The sequence below is a fragment of the Paramisgurnus dabryanus genome, chromosome 6 (genome assembly GCF_030506205.2).
Source record: "Paramisgurnus dabryanus chromosome 6, PD_genome_1.1, whole genome shotgun sequence".
NCBI classification, from domain to species: Eukaryota; Metazoa; Chordata; class Actinopteri; order Cypriniformes; family Cobitidae; genus Paramisgurnus; species Paramisgurnus dabryanus.
In genome coordinates, this window is record NC_133342.1 from 18,527,439 (window position 1) to 18,549,158 (window position 21,720).

General features: G+C 37.9%; 1 protein-coding gene across 1 annotated transcript in view; it reads left to right on the forward strand.

Moving 5' to 3' along the window:
* Positions 1-864: 864 nt before the first annotated feature.
* usp33 (ubiquitin specific peptidase 33) overlaps positions 865-21,720 on the forward strand; it is a 28,457-nt gene continuing 7,601 nt past the window's right edge. Inside the window, exons 1-16 of the mRNA XM_065269612.2 lie at positions 865-1,128; positions 6,345-6,432; positions 6,810-6,863; positions 8,391-8,453; positions 12,903-13,055; positions 13,680-13,785; positions 13,892-13,961; positions 14,081-14,194; positions 14,318-14,396; positions 16,531-16,933; positions 17,151-17,288; positions 17,399-17,511; positions 18,905-19,077; positions 19,309-19,413; positions 19,516-19,561; positions 21,427-21,607. Of these exons, the coding sequence (XP_065125684.1) occupies positions 6,349-6,432; positions 6,810-6,863; positions 8,391-8,453; positions 12,903-13,055; positions 13,680-13,785; positions 13,892-13,961; positions 14,081-14,194; positions 14,318-14,396; positions 16,531-16,933; positions 17,151-17,288; positions 17,399-17,511; positions 18,905-19,077; positions 19,309-19,413; positions 19,516-19,561; positions 21,427-21,607 (1,882 nt within the window). The 5' untranslated portion in view covers positions 865-1,128; positions 6,345-6,348. The remainder of the gene's footprint in view (positions 1,129-6,344; positions 6,433-6,809; positions 6,864-8,390; positions 8,454-12,902; positions 13,056-13,679; positions 13,786-13,891; positions 13,962-14,080; positions 14,195-14,317; positions 14,397-16,530; positions 16,934-17,150; positions 17,289-17,398; positions 17,512-18,904; positions 19,078-19,308; positions 19,414-19,515; positions 19,562-21,426; positions 21,608-21,720) is intronic.

Consider the following 21,720-nt stretch of genomic DNA (forward strand, 5'->3'; position numbering starts at 1 on the left):
CAGACATTTTACCATTCAATGATATTAGATGTGTTCCACAAAAATTATAAATTATTTACCGCATATTATGAAAACATTATGAATACACGTATAAACACATGTATATTTCGTTTATGTTTATTTTGTAAGAAGTCTATACTTAAAATTTACTTTTTTTATCTTCATCTTTCACAATTACACAAAATGAATGACAAATAGACAGGCATTTTACCATTCAATGAAATTAGATGTGTTCCATAGAAATAATAAAATAATGAAAATTATACAGGTTTGGAATGACACGAGGGTAAATAAATAAACAGAATTTGTATGTTGGGGAGAACCATTTCTGAAGCAAATAGAAAATTATGCAATAACAATCTGTTATCCCCACAACTTCACTAACAGTTCAAATTTTAGTTGACCAAATTTAAGAACGGAAAAATTTACACAAAAATCAACTGAAGAGATAATATGGGGAATAGTAGCGGCTGACTACCTGTACATTTTGCACACTTTGCGTACAGTGAAAATAAAGGGTGCCATTGTATCAAAACTCCTGTTGTAAACTAACTCAAATGTATGCATATTCGATATAATATTTTTATTTCTTTTACATAGGATTTTTCTTATATCCTTTTTTGCTTTGCACATTTTTTTTGTAAATTTTGTAAAACAGAAACAGTGAAGGGCACTTTATGCTTTGACGTATATTTGTGTAAGCTTAATAATGGACTGATAAACCAATAGACCTTACCCCATGAGTGGAAAATATTAGCAGGTGTATATTGTAATTCATTCAGTGTCCACATAGGGGCGTCTGGGCTGGGATAGATCCATCTCTATATTCAGCGGGATGAATGCGCATCTGTGAGCCGTTCCCTGATTCCACACTAGGAGGCATTGCCGCTGTCTTCTCCCCAACCCACCCATCTAGTTTCAGCACTGCACAACCGGAAGCTTCTGTTTGAATGTGTCATCATGTAGCTCCAATCTAAAGTTGCAATGTCCGATGCCAGCCGTCTGAAATACAGCTGTCTGTAAACAGAAGAATACTACGAATATGTAGCAGACTGGATAAAAGACATCTTCATACCATCAGAAGCGATAATCGATTGATATTTTACACCGTCGTACATTTCCCTAGAGGTAAGCTAACATTACATCAGCGGCTATGCTCGTTTTACAGCATAATAACTGGCATGTTGGATGCTTTTTATGGATATCATTAATAATATTTGGATTGACTATGTGCTTTTATAATTGTGGCGTTGTAATGTGAGCTGTCAGATGATGAGCAGCGCAATGACTGTAGCTTTAGCCCGCTGGATTTAACAGGCTAACAATCCGCTGCTTTTTCTCTACAAACACCCAATTCACCGACAGTCTGTGGCATTCGATTTGTTCTCGTGGTAAAAATTATCATAAGATTTAGAACCGCTTGAAAAACTGTTCCCAAATATGTGCGTGACAGGCACCAGCTAGTTGCTAACTAGCCTAGCGAAGATTCTGGCTCAAGCTGACGCGTTATACGAGTGACGTCACTTACACACAGCTGTACATGACTGACCCTTACTGTACATAGTGGCTGATAGTGATTTCTTAGTCCTTTATTAAAAAAAATTTAAACATTTATAAAAAAAATCTTCATGAATCAACATTATGAAATAAAACTTGCATGCATGCATGTTAGTGTAGTTTGGATTAACCGAAGCTCAGATGTGAGCTCAAAGTCAAAGGCCAGAAGAATTACAGCTGTAATCTAAAGCAAAAAGATAAACAAAATATTAATCGCTGATAGAACTGTAGCCAGCATACTTCAATTACAGGATTTTATAACAGGTATTACTTCCGCATCAGATAAAATAAAATTCCAATGAGAGTTTGCAGACTTTGCAAAATTCAATGTGTACTTTGCAGTAAATGTTATATATTTTAGTTATTCAGTGCCATGGTGTAGATTTAAATCAGCTTAAAGTACAAGAAACATGGCAAGAATGTACTTTTGGTTTCTTCAGACCATGTTTTTGCGGTTGTCTTGAATAATGCTCGATAACAGAGCTTCTTTTGTTTAGGGTGTGAATATATAGGCCTACATATTTTGTGGTTTGTTTGGTAAAACTATAAGTACTGCAAAACTAGGGAAAAAATGGTAAAATAGCAGACTGCTACTGTTTGTTTTTATTAACTTTTATGGCAGGTAAATGGGCCTAAAGTATTGCATTATTTGTGTAGCCTCGCTAGACTTAGGTTGTATGTCTATCTTAAGTCTCATTTGTTTGTCTGTATGTTTTGTGTTTATTTTGGTAATTTATCAGAGGGAGCATTTTGCAGCTGTCCAATAAATCTGTTTATGACCCTTCTACATAGGGCAAAAATAGAGCATTACATTCAAAGGACAAATCCTTGATTATTACGCCAGAATGAGAGTATAGTTCCTAGCCATATCTGTCTAGAAAATCGCTACTTGTAATTTTCTGTCAGTCGTAGTACACAATGTAACTACAGAAGTGTCAAGTTTTAAATTGGAAAAATATTGAAACTCTTTGGTTATATTTTTAGCGTGATGCTAATGGTCTAATCAGATTCAATGGATTATGCTAAGCTTTGCTAAAAGTAGTACCACCAGACACGGAGATCAGCTGAATGGTTTCCAAAAAGGTAAAAATTAAACGTTTAACTCTAGGGGAACTTGAAAATGAGCATTTTTCAAAAAAAGTGGAGTGTCCCTTTAAGAATATAATCTTAAGGCTTGGCTGGCTAATGTGATATTAGGTGAAAGACTGAAAAGACTGATTTAAAGTGAATAAAGACTTCCCATGTGGTCTATTTCCTCCAAGTATTGGAGATGGTTAGGTTTGCATAGTAGGGAAGAACAATGACCGAAAGGGGTAACGCTTAAAGGATTTCTCCACGTTCATAACACATTTACTCACCCACATGTCATCAAAGATGTTTATGACTTTCTTTGTTCAGTCGAGAAGAAATTAAGTTTTTATTAGACGAAAACTCCTGGATTTTTCTAATCTTAATAGACTTTATTGGACCAAGTTTACAGTTTCAATGCAGTTTAAAATTTGCAGTTTAAACGCAACTTTAAATGGCTCTAAACGATTCCAAACAAGGTGTAAGGGTCTTATCTAGTGAAACGATTGTCATTTTTGGCAAGAAAAATTTTAAACCACAACTTCTCGTCTTCCACCGGCCATGTGACGCCCTACATTCATTTTGGGTTATCAAAAACTGAAGAGTGCCTCCCCGAAGGGCTACCAGGGATTTGAAATTTTGCGAGCCCTGAGTAGGGCTGGGTATCGATTTAGATGTTTTCAGATCGATTCGATTCACAAGCTATCGATTCGATTCTCAATTCAATTTAAAGAACAGTGAACAGCAGTTTACAAGTGGGTAATTAATAAAAAGAAATTAAAAGCCACAACACTATCGTCGTTGTCTTGCTTGCGAAATCTAAAATGCTTCCATACCTCTTACTTTTTTATGTGAATGTGGCATCAACGTCGATGGCGGTTTCAGGTGCTTTATTTTAAGCACTGAATGAATGAATGACAGGCTCACCTCTCGCTCCTTGGTAACATCGTGCAAGGCAAAAAAAGAGGGTGACATCTAGTGGGGAAGACTAGTAATTAGATTAAAGTTAATCTTACGTTCAATGTAGAGCCCGACCGATTTATCGTTTTGCCGATTTTATCGGCCGATATGAGCCTGTCGCAGATATATCTGTATCGGCGTATAAGCCGCAGATATGAAGCCGATATGAACGTTCCTTACAGAAGACATTAAATGCTTTTGAAAGATGTAAGTACTTGTTTGTCCAGCAGAGTGCGCCCTACTGGTTGCTAATGGTGACCCAGGTCACTCACTGTAGTGACACCAGCCAGGCCCCCACCCCCTTCACTTCAGTCAGTCTCTCAGTTCAGGTGGAGGCAGCCACGCGGTTTCTTCACAACATTTTACACCTGGTATTAAGACGCGCTTTGGTCGATTGGATTATAAGTGGGCGAGAAAGACACATTCTGGTTTACATTTGGTGTTTTTATTCCGTCTCTTTTGTCCACTTGCGAGTTGTTTAAAACGCAAGCGGAAGAAATGACGCGAGGCGGAGAAAGGACGCGCTTTAACTGACACGCAGTCTGTGGGAGTACAGCTGCTTGTGCTGTTACTGAACATGCTCATTTCAAAGCAATTGATTAAATAAGCTCGCGCAACTTTACACCCTCGCTAAATTAAAGAAGCGGAGAGCAGACGCTTTAGTTTTATAAAAGTTTTATAAAAGTCCCGGCAGAACACTGTGGGTTCGTGTTATAAAAACGTTGTGCAGTACATTAAACATTAGCCTACATCATTATGTTGTCAGCAAGTCAAGCATTATCGTCTTAACGGTTTCTAATGGCGCTTTTCCATTGCATAGTACCCCACGGTTTAGTTTAGTTTGGGTCGGGTCAGCTCACCTCACTTTGGTGTGGTTAGCTTTTCCATCGAGTTTAGTATCACTTCGGAGTGGGAGGGATTATAGGCGTGTCGTTATATTTACGCTGCCTACTGCTGTGACATCATACACGTGAGAGCGTTGTTGTACATTCCCATACATTCATTTATTTCTCAGTCTACCACAAAATTAAAATTGGCCACCACAAATAGATGTTTGCACATCGCGTTTATAACTACCTCTGTCTCACATGACAGTTTCTGTTCAAACACCCGACCCGTGGCGTCAATCGACGGTGCTCCGCTGAGCCTCATTCAAGTTGCATATAAGCATATATAATGCGGACGTGCAGGTCGCGAATGTGCCGCCACAAACTGCAAGTCTGGAAAAAACTGCTATGGTGTCCCGGATTCTCAACCTGCGGATGTTTTTCATCGCTAAAAGGGTGTTTGGAAACTTATAGCAGAACAAGCTAGCAGTAAGCTAAAGCTAATATTTACATTATAGCGATGACGTGACGATTCTCTCAGACCAATCAGTGATCTACAGTGTTTTCGCGTCACGTTTGGTATCAGCTCAGGTCGCTTGGAACCCCAACCGAGGTGGTACGAAAAAAAGTATCGGGTACTACGACCTGCACCCAATGGAAAAGCTCCCAAAAGTAAACTGACCCGACCCAAACTAAACTAAACCGTGGGGTACTATGCAATGGAAAAGCGCCATAATTAATTTGTGAAGTACATAACTTACTGTAAAGCTAATAAACAATGACTTTATAAGTTTCCATTTTCAAAATAAGCCCAATATAACATTATTCTCGTGAAAACTGACAATCATTTAAGTTATATGTATTTTGTTTTGTTTGTGTTTTAAAGTTATTTGTAATTAGTCAAGTTTACTGTTTTGTGCACTTATATCAGAATCATTTTGGATAATAAAGTTTATTGTTAACTTGTAAAACACACCTGCCTATATTACATATCTTTGTCACGTCATTTTAAGTGTTTGATCACCACATTTGTGAGTGATCATTGCAAAAAAGTATTTATATATAGTATTTTCTGTTAATGTATATAGTATATTATATGTACAGTAGCCTGCTGAAGTATATGTGTACTGTACTATAATATACACAAAGAATATCGGCCGATATATCGTTATCGGTCTTTTTTTACTCCCTAATATCTGTATCGGCATCGGCCCCAAAAAATGCATATAGGTTGGGCTCTAGTTAAATGTTTGCGGAAATAAATATGAAAGAAAAAATTTATTTTCTTCTAATTTACATTCTTTTGAGTGGCAGCAAAGCCAGCCAATCAGCGTCAAGTGCTTGCATTTCATAATGAGGTTGCCAGTTAAGCCCGAAGGGATGCCAAATAGGTGCAAAACCACATTTTTAGGAAGCTTTACAGACCCAACTAAAATTTTGTTGTCTACATGTCACATCACAGAACAAGGATAAATACCCCGGTTAGTCATTCTATGTCACCTTTAGTTGATGCATTTAAATGGTTAGCATTTGGAACAAATACAGGTTGACACTTATGGCTTTAAATGTATGTGAGCTCTTGAACCTCCTGTTATGTTTACAGTAGAAAAGGATAAAGTATATAGATGTAAAGGATGCTTTAGTCACACATCTTCACCAGCTTTAGTGTATGTTTGTGAGTAATGCTTCACAATGTTGCATTATTTAAGAGTAGCACTTTTATGGAAAAAACATGTTAAAATATTTAGCATCCTTAAGGCTAGAGATATTGTACTCCGTTTTTTTTTGGGGGGGGGGGGGTGTTGAAGGTTTTTCCAACAGTTGTTTCAGTTTTGTTTTTGTTCTTTTGTTAAATTTGTACAAGAAGTAATCTAAATGTTATTGAAAAGGGTGTACACTAATGCTTTTTTCTTTCCCTCTTTTTATTTTTAGAGTGATGCCGGCAGCGTCGAGCAATGACTGCCCACACTTGGAGTGTGTGGGGGAGATTACTAAAGAGGAGCTCATCCAGAAGTCTCATGTGAGTCTCCAGTCACACATTCTGCATATCAGTGTTTGTTTCTGATAAAATCAGTTGTGCTTAGAATTGTAAAGCAGTTGACCTCTTTGGACTTTGCAAATGATGCATTGTTATCAGTTTCAAACAAACTCTTGGTTCAAAACAATGATAGATGTTGATAAGCTTGTGTCAGTAAATATACATCATTTGACAGACTGTAAAGAAGCATTTCTTCACAATGATGAATAATAATGAAGATTGCACCATCATTATTATTATTTAATAAATACTTTCATGTGTTTCTGTACTGCATTTGTAATGTTGATCAATAGTGTTTTTTGTTAATATAACGTGAATATGAGCAAGGCCGAAATGAATGTAAATATGTGTGCTTTCAGGGCCAGTGTCAGGACTGTAAAGTAGGGGGACCAAACCTTTGGGCCTGTCTAGAGGTAAGATCTTAAACATTACTACATCAGCTCATGTAATTTTTCTGCTACTAAATTTGCTTTTGATGTTACTGCTGTTTTGCATTTGTACTTTCCAGAGATCAATAAAAATCAATTAATCTAATCTATCAAAGATATCGAAAGTACCACAATAAAAATCATGCAATACCACGTTGACAATAAACTAAAAAGTTAACTATGATCTCGGTTATCTACTTGCATGCTGTCTTTCCGACAGCATTGCTCAGTATAGAGCATTCATGTTTGCGTTTGTGTTTCCGAGCAGTCAAACACCCAGTTTAGTATAAAATCTGCTGGACAAGTATTATAAACACACTGGGGTTAAAATGGGTTTAAAATCTGATTAATCTCTAAATATCAGATCTGTAAGTGTTGTTGAAAAATAGACAACCGTGAAGTGGCATGAACTGCTTTTATCTGATTTATTTGTTTCTGAATGTTTCATTGAATATTACATAAATAAAAAATGTTTTCTTCAATGTTTTAATGGTTTGAAATTAAAGGCTGCATAATTTTTTTATGTAAGAAATAATTGATGACTGGCTGTTGAATTATAATAAATAAATAAATAATGCACACCCAATGTGGTAATGCGGCACAATGCGAAGTGGGCATTTTTTTTCTAATATTTCATAGGACTAATATAGAACTGTAGTCAATTATTTTGCTTATGTCACGGTTACCACAGACATTGCTAAGACATTGGGTCTCATTCACTAAGCATGCATACGCAGGTATTTGTTTGTGAAATATGCGTTTGGACGTTTTAACTAACTTTTGTATTTAAATTTCCTCTAAATGTTTGGAATAACGTATGAACTATTTAGACCACAAGTACCACTAATTATGAACAAGCAAAAAGAACCCTATAATATATATCCGTGTTATATTTATGGCGTGTTTGTTTTCAGCGCTTAAACCACGCCCACTCGCGACAACCTGAATGGATGCTCTTGATTGTGTTAGGGGCGGGGTCATACTCAGTGCATCATTGATCCATCGTTTTAGCCCCGTCCAAATAATCCTGAACACAGAAATGTGGAAAAACTGTTTAATGGAATAACTCCACATTTCAGTAATACATAGTTTACAGTCTTTGTAACGTGGTTCGACAAAAACATATCAAACAGTAAACCATGCAGCATACAAGAAGCAAAAATATGACATTGTAATACAAGTCAGCAAATGCAAACTTCTGTCAAACACAGCACAGCTTCACTTAATGGCTTATTGCTTTTATATAGCAAGTTCTTTTATATAGCCGTTTCACGCTGTCATGATTATAATAGTTCATTTTTTATTTTTATATTGCTGATCCAATAATCCATTTGAAATTATTATTATGAACTTCCATATTCTTTTCTTGCTGGTATCAGAATTGGTTTGTAGAATTGGTATCAAAATGAAAAGCCATGAACATTCACCGGTGCTGGAATTGACTACTGACGACTACTGAAATCTACTTGTTCAATACAATTGTATTTATCTCAACTTGCCTGTCTCATTCAGAATGGCTGTTCTTATGTTGGCTGTGGGGAGTCACATGCAGACCACAGCACCGTCCACTCACAGGTTAGTCATCTTATTTATTTCCACTCTTTGGTTTTGAAAATCATGTCATTTAACTGGTCCTGTTGTCTACATGTTTTTGCAATTATTAATATTTTGCCAATAATTTGGAAGGCTTCATCCACTGAAATGGTCATTTTGTTTTTATGAATATGTTGATTTGAGTGGGTGGAGTTGATCCCAGTATTACTTTGTGATGAATTGTGCCTGTTTTTCTAAATGTGGTTGGATGCTCGGCTGATTGTAAGGAATACTAAAGTGCCTTTGAATTTTAGCCCTGGCCTGTGGTTAGTCTCATCCATTAATAATTACGGTTCCAGCGGGGATCTCCCATCCCACCTAACCCCACTCTGATTACCCATTACCAAAAAAATCCTAAATGCATCTCTCCAAAACACCCTGTGTAAGTGAAAACAAGAGAGGAAATACAGAACCATCAGCATTTCTTTTAGCATTATAACATTTCCTGCTTAAACAAAATGCAACCTCTCTGATTGTAAAGGACAACTATTTTGTCTATAAAGGTGACGTTTCTTGACCATGTTCCTCTAGCAGAGTGCTTGTGGATAGTCTGTTTAGATATTGAAGGTTATATTCAGATAAGTGGTTGATCAACATGAGTCTTTCAATGACCAATTACAGAATGTCAAAGTTTTGGTATCTGTAGACACCCTGGTACTTATTTAAATGATGTCTGCACGAATAGAGAAAAAAGTAGCGACATCTCTGGCCTGGTATTTAGATGCATATTGTACGATTGGATTAAAAGTGGGTGACACTTAATACAGGTGTAAATTGGGTTCAAAATTGTTCCCACGGGTCTTTGAAATCCTTGAAAGTTTGTGAATCTGGGGGGGAAAATGCAAGGCCCTGGGAAGTTTTTGAAATTATACATTCATAGATACAGGTCATTGAAAATGCTTGAAACTATTTTATGCAAGAAGTTTATTGATAAAAATCCATATTATTCCCTGTGTAGTGTAGGATAATATCAAAAAATTCCAGACTTTTTACACGTGCTAAACTGTTTGCTGTAAATGCTTATATCTTCTGTATGCGAATGTTGATTCATACCAAAATGCTTTTTTACATCGTTGTGTTGGACAAATGAAAACGTCTCTGGTTACGTATGTAACTGTTGTTCCCTGAGAAAGGAACGAGGCGCTGCTTCTCCCTTACCATACTTCCTGCATCCCTGTAACGCCATCTTTGGCAATATTTCAGATAGAGATATACTTCCTGGCTCCCACATCACCCTGTCTTTGTTGTTAAGCCTCACCATTGAATTTGATATAGACATTCAGATGCACTTACCCTTGGAGGCGTCCCCAAAGTGTCACCGCAGTGATGCAGTGCGAGTTCCCTCTAAAGGGAACTGTAACAATGTATCTTTAAAGGTAACACAATGTAACCTTGCTCTCACTTAAAATCTGTCCCCACATTTAGTCCTTGATTTTAAGGGTATTGGACATGGAAAGTCCTTGAAAGGTCCTTGAATTTGAAGTTAACTAAGGTGTGGGAACCCTGCTTTTTAATGTGTGTTTGATGGAGAGAGATTGAGGGCTCAGAGAACATAAAAAACTTCAGTGGAACATGAAAGAGAAGCATGAATATGCGCATATATTCTCTCTATCTCTGTTTTCAGTGATCTGCAGGCCCAACAGGCCTTTGTTAAACATGCAGTATATTATGAAAGTGTCAAATAAGAGCTCAAACATTTGAAGGGAACAGATCTTTGAACAGATTACCTGTGGTTTGACGCTTGTAGTCGCCATCGTATCACATCAGAAATATGTCATATGCTAATCAAAGGAGTTTTCTGTTGTTACCCTTTCCTGGCTGTAAGCTAAAAAAAGATTATTTATATTCCATTTTACATACCAAGCGGTCAGAGTGCCATTTTCTGGCAGGGTTTGTATTTTGGATCAACTCTCATAAATGTTTTAACTGCTCTTGTATGGCAGAAATTGCGGCACTGCTAACAAAAAGCCAATCTAGACACATAAATAATGCAAAAACTCCTTATCCACTTTATTGATTAATTTCATGTTAAAGGAATAGTTCACCCAAAAATGAAAATTCTGCCATAATTTACTCACTCGCATGTTGTTACAAACCTGTATACATTTCTTTGTCTTGATGAACAGGAAGGAAGATATTTTGAGGGTTCGTAATCAAACAGGTCATGAGTCCCATTCACTTCCATAGTATTCTATTTTCCTACTATGGAAGTGAATGGGGCTCAAGAATGGTTTGGTTACAAACATTCATTAAAATATCTTCCTACTCGCACCTATGCAATGCAATTAAGGTATATACTTTTCTTTTTTATGTTGATAAATGCACTGATATATATATAAAAACATTGGGATTTTTTCCTAAACATTCATACTGTTGGCGAGTTGGTGATTGTTAAAAAAAATAAAGCCTTTTATAGATATTTGTCTTTATCCACCAATTCGTGTTAAGGCTGGTCATTAAAAAAAATAACTATTGTGTATTTACATATTTGACCCTGTCTGTAAAATCCAGGCTAAAGTCTCAAAAATCGAATTATGAGATTAGGAGAATCAATGTTTGATTTAAATATTAGGGCCGGGACTCGATTAAAAAAATTAATCTAATTAATTAGAGGCTTTGTAATTAATTAATCTAAATTAATCGCATTTTAATCTCATATAAATATTTGACCTGAGAACATTAAGAAGTATTTTTACATGGATTTTTATGAATAATGACTGAATACATAAGCTTAACAAAATATTGTTTATTTTTGTTCAACCAAGTCGTTGTACCCGGAGTGGGGCTAATGTCCACGCTAGCTGCTGTATGTTTTGCATTGAGATGATACTTGAGGCTCGATGTGCTGCGGTGATATGTGAATTCCTTGTTGCATATCTTACACACAACCATGCTCTTATCGACGCTTACCAGTGATGCGCGGGTCAATGTATAAACAACCCGCCCGCAACTCGGACCGAAAAGAAAAAAAAAATATATATTATACCCGACCCGCTTCCTGGCCCGCATTTCTTAAAGTAGTCATTTGTTTAATAATTGCAGGGTTCGGGACTTCTCAGGTTTTGACTGTCTGTGTTCCGGTACCTATGTGCGCGGATGCCCCACCTCGCGTATAAAAACAACAAAACATAATATACTATATAGCCTATATTAAAATTAAAATATATAAAAATGTGCATAATATATTTTTTAAGTTGGTTGCACATCGTTTATAAGTTTCTTAAGTGGGATTCGGATGTGAAAAGCGCTGCATAATGTACGCGCCTTTAGTGTTACCATTGAAACTTAACTAAATAAAAAAAATAAGAGGTGATATATAGCTTTAGCCTACATAAATGCTTATTGCTTTAATGTTGCGAGTTACTCTTCAGCTTTTCTTGCTGTTATGTTTATAATAGTTCATTGTTCAGAGTTCATATTGATGATCTTATAGTCAATTTAAAAATGTTCTTACAAACTGACTCTATTCGTTTAACTTTTTTCCTTTACCTGCTGTCGCTGTTCTCTGTGCGTGTCCTCCGTCAAAGTAGCCTATTAAAATTAATATGAAGTTGATTTTTAAAAGTCTTAAGCACACCGCAAATCAAACGTGCTGCTACATTATGCTCTTGCGCGTGTAAATTTAACTTCTGGGCACTGCCAGGCTGATTTTTTGAAAAGTAAGTGATATAGGCTACTCACTGGCATTCGGTAGCATATGCATCAATGAGATGCACGGTGTTGCTTTTAATGTTCTTTTTAATTTATATTCACAAAACCTAACAACAAAACATTGTTTATAATTACGAGACAAATTATTTGAAACGAAATTCGTTTTAAAGTAGCAAACAAAACTTAAATTAAACTCGTAATAAACTAATTAAATTGAAACAAAACAACATTACAACAATATTTAAACCCAACAATACTCAAACATTAACATATAACAGACATTAGGATACATGTTAAAATAATCTGTAGTTTGTTGGTAGATGTTTATTGGGCAAAACCTCCGTTGCAAACCTCCATTTACCAGAATAAATCATTTTTACTTTGAAATTGATGCGTTGTCACGTTAAAATCAGCTGTTCGTTTAGGTTCCGTCTACTTTAATTTACACTGCATCACAACCCCGGAGTTCTCGAACTAAAACAGGGTCTGCAGCATTTACGAATGACTCTATTAATAAGTGCGATTAAAATGCGTTAAAATGTTTAACGCGTTATTTTTTGTGTAATTAATTAATCTTAATTAACGCGTTAAAGTCCCGGCCCTATTAAATATATTTAATATTTACTGAATTATATTTTCACAGAATGTTCTTTAATGCTTTTATGAGAAAACATGATTTTTATTCAAAAACTTATCTTTTCATAGTTTTTGTAGTTAATAGAAAGTAGAACTGAACTTGCATATCACTGTCCAAACTGTGCCTTGTTGTTGTTGTTGCAGGAGACAAGACACAACCTGACGGTGAATCTGACCACTTTGAGAGTGTGGTGCTACACCTGCACCAAAGAGGTTTTTCTGGATAGGAAACTGGGTCCCCACGCACAGCTACCCAGCACTGCCAAGTCCATTTCTCCTGTACAGAGCCCCAGCCAGGTCAGAGATGCTCAGCTGATCACAATGAAAGCATCTTCACATCTTGCTTAGTGTTGCTACTGTAAGCCAGAATCAGATTGTCGTTCTAGTTATTTTACACATTTTGCATTGAGAACTAGGTATGATTTCCTGAAGGAAATGCCAGTGCTTTCTAGACAGCAAGAAACAATAAATAAAAATTGTGCATTAGAGCTGCTTTGTCATTATCAGGATGCTCAGCGCAGGTCTTTTTTTCAGGTTAACTGTGTGTGACATCAAACATTACATTATTGAATATTAATGATGGTGAGGTAGTGTATTTTGAATGTTAAATGCATTGTGTGTATGTCAGTGGGAGTTTTCCACTTAATTTCTTAAAATTTGAATGGTATATTTTTCAAATTCCCAAAACAACACAGGTAAAATTGAAGTTATATATAAATAGATTGAATGCTGTTTTGTTGCTATTTTGTTGCAATTAGTGTATAAAAGTTCATTTGCAGGAACTGTAATACTTTAAATACTGTCTGTTTTCTTACTTGGTCTTGGGGCCACATGTTTTGAGCACGCTGTTTAGAAGCAAATAAGTGCATTAAACTCTCATTTGTTGAATGTACAGTTCAGACTCTTGCTTTGGTTTATCAGGAACCCAAAGCTCCAAGCAGCCCCACCTCTTTGAGAGTTTCTTCAGCTGGAGCCTGTGATGACCTGGACATGGAGACTGAAGAGGAGGATGAACTAAAGACCAGAGGTCATTTATCTCCTATGCTTTGAATTCTCCCCATTCTCTATAGATTGAAAACATTGGTTGGTCAGATGCTGTCAGGTTGTGTTTCAGCCTCCGTTTTTACTTGTAGGTCTGACTGGACTGAAGAACATTGGTAATACGTGCTACATGAATGCAGCGCTTCAGGCACTTTCCAACTGGTAAGGAACTGGTAAAGCTTTTGTGAACCACACCTGGGGGCTCATTTATACATTTTATTTTATAACTCTTTCTCTAAAGCTGTTATTTACTTTTGCTCTGTCTCTTTTTTGTTTTCTAGTCCTCCCTTGACTCAGTTTTTCCTGGACTGTGGTGGTCTGGTAAAGACAGACAAGAAGCCAGCGCTATGCAAGAGCTATCAAAAACTCATCACAGACCTGTGGCACAAAAACAGGTCCATTCCCCCTCTCTCATTTCCTATTTCCCTCTTGTTTCTTTATTGCTTCTTTTTTCACTCTGCTTTTTGTACTGAAATTTCATTATATCACCTCATTTCTTTTCCTTTATATGTTTGCAGGAACTCCTATGTTGTCCCGACAAATCTCTTTCAGGGCATCAAGGCTGTAAACCCAATGTTTCGTGGTTATTCCCAACAGGTATGCTTTCTACATTATATTTTTGATTCTTATTTTCGAACATCAATACTATGATTTATATGTACTTTGAAAGCTAGATTTTTTTAAGACAAACACATTTTCGGATATTTTAGAAAATGTTTTGGATCTTTCAGTTGATTAAATGTAATGTTACGGGGTCCACCCATAGTCCACGACCTTCAAGTCGCGGACGCGACTAAGATGGCGGAGCTACCGGAAGGTATTTATTTACGTTAATAAAGTTTTAAATATGGATATTTCTACAACAACACCGCACAGATTACCCTCAGAAGACCTTTGTTTCTCATCCTGAAACCATTTGGATTTAATTTGTGGAGGATGGACGCACTTTTTTTGGACTTGAAGGTCGTGGACCCCGTAACATTACATTTAATCAACTGAAAGATCTAAAACATTTTCTAAAATATCCGAAAATGTGTTTGTCTGAAAAACGATGGACATATGCAACTCGGACAGCTTGGGGGTGAGTAAATCATGGGTTTAATATCATTTTTGGCCGAACTATCCCTTTAAAGGTACAATGTGTAACTTTTATAGGGATCCCTTGAAAGAAATGCAATATAATATTTATAACTATATTATCAGTGGTATAAAGACCTTACATGCTGGATTATTTTTATTACCTTACAATGAGCCGTTTTTATCTACATACACCACGGGTCTCCTTACATAAAAGTTGCCGTCAACGTAAAAACTGTTCTACAGACCGCGCTTCGTCCATATTTTGTCTTAGACGACGACATGTTTGTCGCTTCTGTACCTTAAAAGTCAGTTTACTTGAAGCAACTACGAGTTACAATTATTATCTGGCTAGCAAAAAAGAGAAAAAAATATCCCATAAAATTGCATTGAGATAATCCAAACCATATTATGGGCCATAATGTCGTGTGAGACTCTTTTAACTTAGGATAGTAAGTAACCACCTAGCAACTAAACAGAGTACCCCTGCAATCACACATCATTGCTTAGAAAGCTATATAATCCCTTCCATTCATTTGATTTTGTACTTAAGGCCAGCTTTCTGCCCATTCTAACCATTTAAGGTCTTTCTTTTTTCTCTTCCCATCTCATGGTTATTTTTTTCCTTTGATTTAATGCTCATTATGTTTGCATGAGTAAGTCAAACGTGAATCATCTTGCTAAAGATGGCCATTTCTTTCAAAGGTTTAAGGCTTTGTAGTACTGGAGATTTAAAAGACCCACTTTTATTCTTCATTACGGGAAATCTTATTGTCTCATTAGTAATCTTGGAGCTGTAGACCAAGTGCTAAGTGATTTAAAGCATCTCTTAATGTTTGCCCACCTCAGCTGCTCATTGCATTCATTGTCATGCCTGGCTGGAGAGGAAGTCTGTTTGCAGACTTCACATTGGCTATAAGTAAAGACTTGTGTTATGAATGGGCTATTATGGCTGTTAAGAAACAGTGGGAAGCATTAATCTAATTGTTTGGTCTTGCTTTAATGAAGCCCACATAGATGGTTGCTCCCATTGATGGGACATTCAGACAAAGTCAATGAGTGCCTTGTATTAATGTTGTTTCCACTATAATGTATGAAGTGAAATGGACATTGTTTATACCATAATTTAAATACACCCAGGAAATCTTCATTACTGTACTACAGTTACATATTACTGTACATAATACATTGCTTTGTGACCTAATGTGCCGCGTCCTATTGCCGGGAACTTGTTTGACTACCAGGATTTTTTGTAGCAGGATGTTATAAAGCCAGCTGACCGTGTCGCAGTGTGGATGAGCCAATAATGAGTAATGTTCTTGTAAGCTTCAGCTGTTCCTGTGATGTTTGGGGTCCCTGTGGGTTGCCGGCTTAATCTGTACTATGCTGTGTCAGACTCCATACTTTTGGCATTCCTTTGGATAATGCTTATGTGTTTTGTGAAAAGTGTGTAATGCTACAATGTGGTGTTGTGTGTCTGTAAAATGTTAAGAAGGAATGAATGGATTAAACAAAAGGTTTTTTGTCTGTTCGGTTTGTTCGATTATTAAGCAGAACAATTTGCCTTGTGTATTTTCCTAACTATCTTTTGTTCTTTTAATACAAACAAATTTTGTTAAACTTGTGGCCCATTTGTGAACATCTATGTCACCAGGACTCTCAGGAGTTTCTGCGGTGTCTGATGGACCAACTCCACGAGGAGCTGAAGGAGATCCTTCCTGAACCCGAGGACTCCAACCAGACTGTGGACATGGACGACAGTCCCGACGAGGACAGCCACAGCCAATCAGACGACTTCCAGTCTTGCGAGTCGTGCGGCAGCAGCGATCGGGCTGATAATGAAAGCACCAGAGTCCCAGAGGACATCAATGAGGCGGAGATGCTGATCTCGGAGCAGAACCAGAACAACAAAGATTGGCAGAAAGAGAAGAATCTCATCAACAACCTTTATCGTGCTGGTTCCCATGGCGACCTGGATAAGGATGTGGACACGGCCAGCGAGATAAAGCCAATCATCAGCAGCCAAGGAGCCATTAAAGCTCAGTGCCGAACAACAGGTGAACGCAAAGACATCTCTAACCAGTTAGCTTTAAGAAAACCTTGCCATAACCAATTTTATGTGCACTTCAAGAAAAGTTGCTGCAAATGTCGAGCAGTTCAGTCACATGATGTTAAAGGTTGGTTAGGATGCTGCTTATGTAGGCATTAGAAAGCAATGCAGCTCAGTGTGCTGTTAAACAGAAATACTGACTTCTGTGCTTTCTCTTCATTTAGACTCAAACCCTGACATCCATGTCAGCAGTAGCGGCCGATCCCAGAATCCCAGTGCGAATGAAGGCTTCTCATCCAGACTGTCTAGCAGTCCGCCGAAATCCTCCATGTGGCCTAACCTGAGCTCTGCTCACAAAAAAGGTATGACAGTCTTAGTCTGAATCTCTCAACAAAGATGGATAGTTTTCAGTACATAGACTAATACAGAAATGACCCTGGTTCTATATGAAGCTGTTGTGTGTCGTCCACAGTGCCCTCGTTTACTCCGCCAAAGAGTAAGCGGCAGAGGAAATATCGCAGTATCATCTCTGATGTGTTCGATGGCACCATTGTCAGCTCTGTTCAGTGCCTGACCTGTGACAGGGTAAGTGACCTATATGTTGTTCACCTAAACATGCACCCGATCACCATTGCTCCACTGAGTATGATAAGGACAAACCGGTAGTGTTGGATTTTTTAGTCAGAGGTGAAAAGCCAGTGTTGTTTAACTTTTTAAAACTGATCAGGGACTGAATACTAGTGATATAGCATATAAAACATAACATAAAGTCAGAATGTTTAGAGGTATACTGTTATATCTGAAATCATCAACATTAGCTCTAATGCTGCATTCACATCAGCTGCGGTAGAGGCGTCAAGCACGAGTAAATTCAATGTTAAGTCAATGTGGAGATGTGTTGACACGTGTCTGGAGATTTTGCGGCACGAATGAGGCGTTTTATCACGTCTAGTTTGTGCGAAATGGCACGAATTGAGCGTTGCTCCAGGAAATGGGTGAGGTAAAAAATTTGAACTTTGGCGGAAAAAACGCACCGTGTTAACCAATCAGGAGCTTGCTGTAGTAGTGACGGAATTACAGGAAGCGAGCGGAGTTGCAGAAGCCCCTACCATGACGCGAATTTCCGCGTCTCTGTGACTAGAATTTTACACGCTGCTTTCACGCGCGAATGAAGCAATTCAACTCAAACTGTTTGCGTGGCAAATTAGACACGGTAGACGCGAATTTGACGCCTCAAACATGGCTTGTGTGAACCCACAGTAATTACAATAATGTTTTGTTCAAAATCTTGAGGATTTATTCCCTATAGACGGTTTCACCAGTAACAACATAAACAAGCGGCTGTCGCGGTGCGCACGTAACTTCCGGTAAACTTCGCTAAGAATAAATAACAACAGAGTACTTTAATCGTAGTTTATTTATATAACAAGCAACAAAAAACCACACATAGATAACCTAGGAAACCAAAACATTTGTTATTTTCGACGAGGCATTTGTTCAAGAGATCAGTTTAGCAACTAGTCAGACCATTAAAAAAACGAAACCGGAAGTAAAGTTCGGATCCAGACGTGTATCACGTGGGTCCGATGAAACCGTCTATACACAATGTGTTTTATTGTTTAGGTGTAATTGTTTTTTCTGTGGTTTCAGTATTGTCTTTGACCAATTTTTAGAATTTAAATAATGGGCGTTTCACGCGGTATGGGAATCCGCCACACGGCTACTGCTTTTCTTGAGTAGTGAAAGCGTTTTGTGCAAATATTTTTTTATCTTCAGCGGCGCCTGCCATTAAGAGAAGTGCCCACTGACGGGGCAGGATTTTAACCACGTGCGGACCACCTTCGCTTTACTCTGAAACGCATTTTGCTGCTTTCCGCATGTCTCCTATTGAAAACGAACTAGACATTCGCGACTGCTGCGTTCCATCTTAAACGCCCTTAAGTCATCTCTGTACAGTTACCTGTCCTTTCTGTCTCAGGTTTCAGTGACTTTGGAGAACTTCCAGGACATCTCTCTGCCCATCCCGGGGAAAGAGGATCTTGCCAAGCTTCACTCTTCCTCCCACCAGACGGCTCTGGTAAAAGCTGGGTCTTGTGGAGAAGCCTACGCCCCTCAGGGCTGGATCTCCTTCGTCATGGAATATATCAAGAGGTATTGTGCTTGAGTTTTTTCAGTGTGGTACACCTACATTATATTAAAGGCTACTTTCACAGTTTTGATTCACATTATAGTATTTGGACATTTTTTTAGCTTCATACTCAGCTTGGCCAACATTGTAGACTCAATTATCTTGATAATAGCCATAGATACCGGAGGACTTGCATGTTTCTTTTGAATGAATGGCGCAGGCCGCTTTTGATTTATTGATTTGTATTTTTGTAGCTGGTTCTGGGGGCCTGTTGTCACGCTGCAGGACTGTCTGGCAGCCTTTTTTGCCAGGGATGAGCTAAAAGGAGACAACATGTACAGCTGCGAAAAATGCAAAAAGTGAGTATGACCCTGTTGTTGAACTTGTTGATTTTGATGTTCATTCCTAGGTGACGGTTACAGAAACAACAGGGTAAACTTTGATTCTTTTCATTGTTTCAGGTTAAGAAATGGGGTCAAATTCTGCAAAGTACAAAGTTTGCCGGAGGTAAGTGCGCAAAGGATGACACTCATTTTTAAACAAGCTTAAAGTCCATCTGTGTGTTTAATCGGGGTTTGAACTGAGCCCAGATTTGAATAATGCTACCTTATGGCGCTTTCCATTGCATAGTACCCCAAAGGTTGGGTTTGGGTCAGCTTACTTTTGGGGGCTTTTCCACTGGGTACAGTACGTAATACCTGATACTTTTTAGTACCACCTCGATTGGGGTTCCAAGCGAGCTGAGCTGATACTAAAACGTGATGTGAAAACACTGTAGATCACTGATTGGTCTGAGAGAATCGTCACTACCAGTGTCATTGCTAATGCAAGATAAATTACCTTCATACTTGCGCTGTCTTGAGCAAAGCTGTTGTCGTCTGTGCTTTGTTGTAAGTTTCCAAACTCATTTTAAGCGGTGAAAAACATCCACAGGATGAGAGGAACACCATACCAGTCTTTTCCTTGTAGTTTGTGGCGGCACATCCAAGATTTGCACGTCTGCATGGCATTTTTTCAACTTAGCAAAGCGCATCGACTGACGCCACGGGTGTTTGCACAGAAAATGAGAGGTATAATGACAAATGCAATGTGCAAACATCTATTTGTGGTGGTAAATTTAGATTTTGTGGCAGACAGACAAATAAATGAATGTATGGGAACCACTGCATTCAAACGATGCACGCTCCCACTTTTTGTATTGTCACAGCAGTAGGCATTGCAAATATAATGACACACCTATAATCCCTCCCACGCTGAAATGGTACTAAACTCAATGGAAAAGCTAACCAAGCCAAAGTAAAATAAGCTTCAATGACCTGACCCGTGGTGTACTATGCAAAGGAAAAGCGCCATTATATTAAGGTGTTTTTGCAGCATACAAGAGGTGGGCAAAATGAAAATGTCACAGAATTGACATTCAATGAATGTGCATAGCTGTGGCCCAGTGTCATCAGAGTCTGAACATTATGAGCTTCACAAATATTCAGACTGCCATAATAAAACCACTTAATGCTGTGGCCTTGCAGCAAGGATGCCTGGGATGCACACAAAACCTGTACCCTTGGGTAATAATAATGATAATGTAATGGGTGATAAAGTCCGATGAGTCATCTGTTTTCTACATCAAGTGAACCCAAATTCCCTTCAACCACAAAACCTGCTGCCAACTGTTATGAGCGATGTGTAATGACACGGACAGCCATCTTACAGGAGTCATTTGATCTGATGATTGCTCAGCATGTTCATAAAATGGCCAGAAAATATGAGGCCATTTTATTGGATAATATACCCCCTTTGCCTTTACCTCCATGAAGTCCTATATTGCAGAATAATAATAACAATACGTCTCTATTCACCGCTAAACAAATCTTGTTTCAGGATGAGGTCAAATGTATTTCATTTGTGCTTGTACCCATACTAAATATAACAACAGTGCAAAGCAGATTTACAGCCTATAAATCTTAAAGAATGCTTAACTTTATAAACAATCTATGTTCCTTTATACACATATACATGTTGTGTTTGGATGAAAATATACCTCTTGACATTTTTATTACACCTTTGATTGTAGTGTATTATTAATAGTGTTGAATGCTCAAGTTTGCATTTATAGGGCTATTGATCATATTTATAGTTAGGGATTTGGAAACACTCGGTACAATTTAGCGACATAACATAATAATTTAATGAAGCCAAAACACCCTAGGGGGTATATGTCTTTCATAGGGAAGTATCATTCAAAAAATATACAAATAAATTCTACACTCACGCCCTAAAAATGAATGAAGGCTTGATACGATCATGCTATTGTTACTAGCAAACCTTATTAATGTCATGTTGTGTTAAAATGCTTCCTGCTGTTTCCCCAACAGATTTTGTGCATTCACCTCAAGCGCTTCAGACATGAACTTATGTTCTCCACCAAAATCGGCACTCATGTGTCCTTCCCCTTGGAAGGCCTAGAAATGCAGCCCTTCCTGGCCAAGGACAGCTCCGCCCAGACCACAACCTATGACCTGCTGTCAGTCATCTGTCATCATGGCACTGCCAGCAGTAAGTGAGAGCTTTTAGAGGTGGGACATACAAATAGGGGATAACTCTATAGCCCTTTTCACAGAGACATTCCGGAAAATGCACCCTGGATTTTTCGGGGATTGTTTGATTTT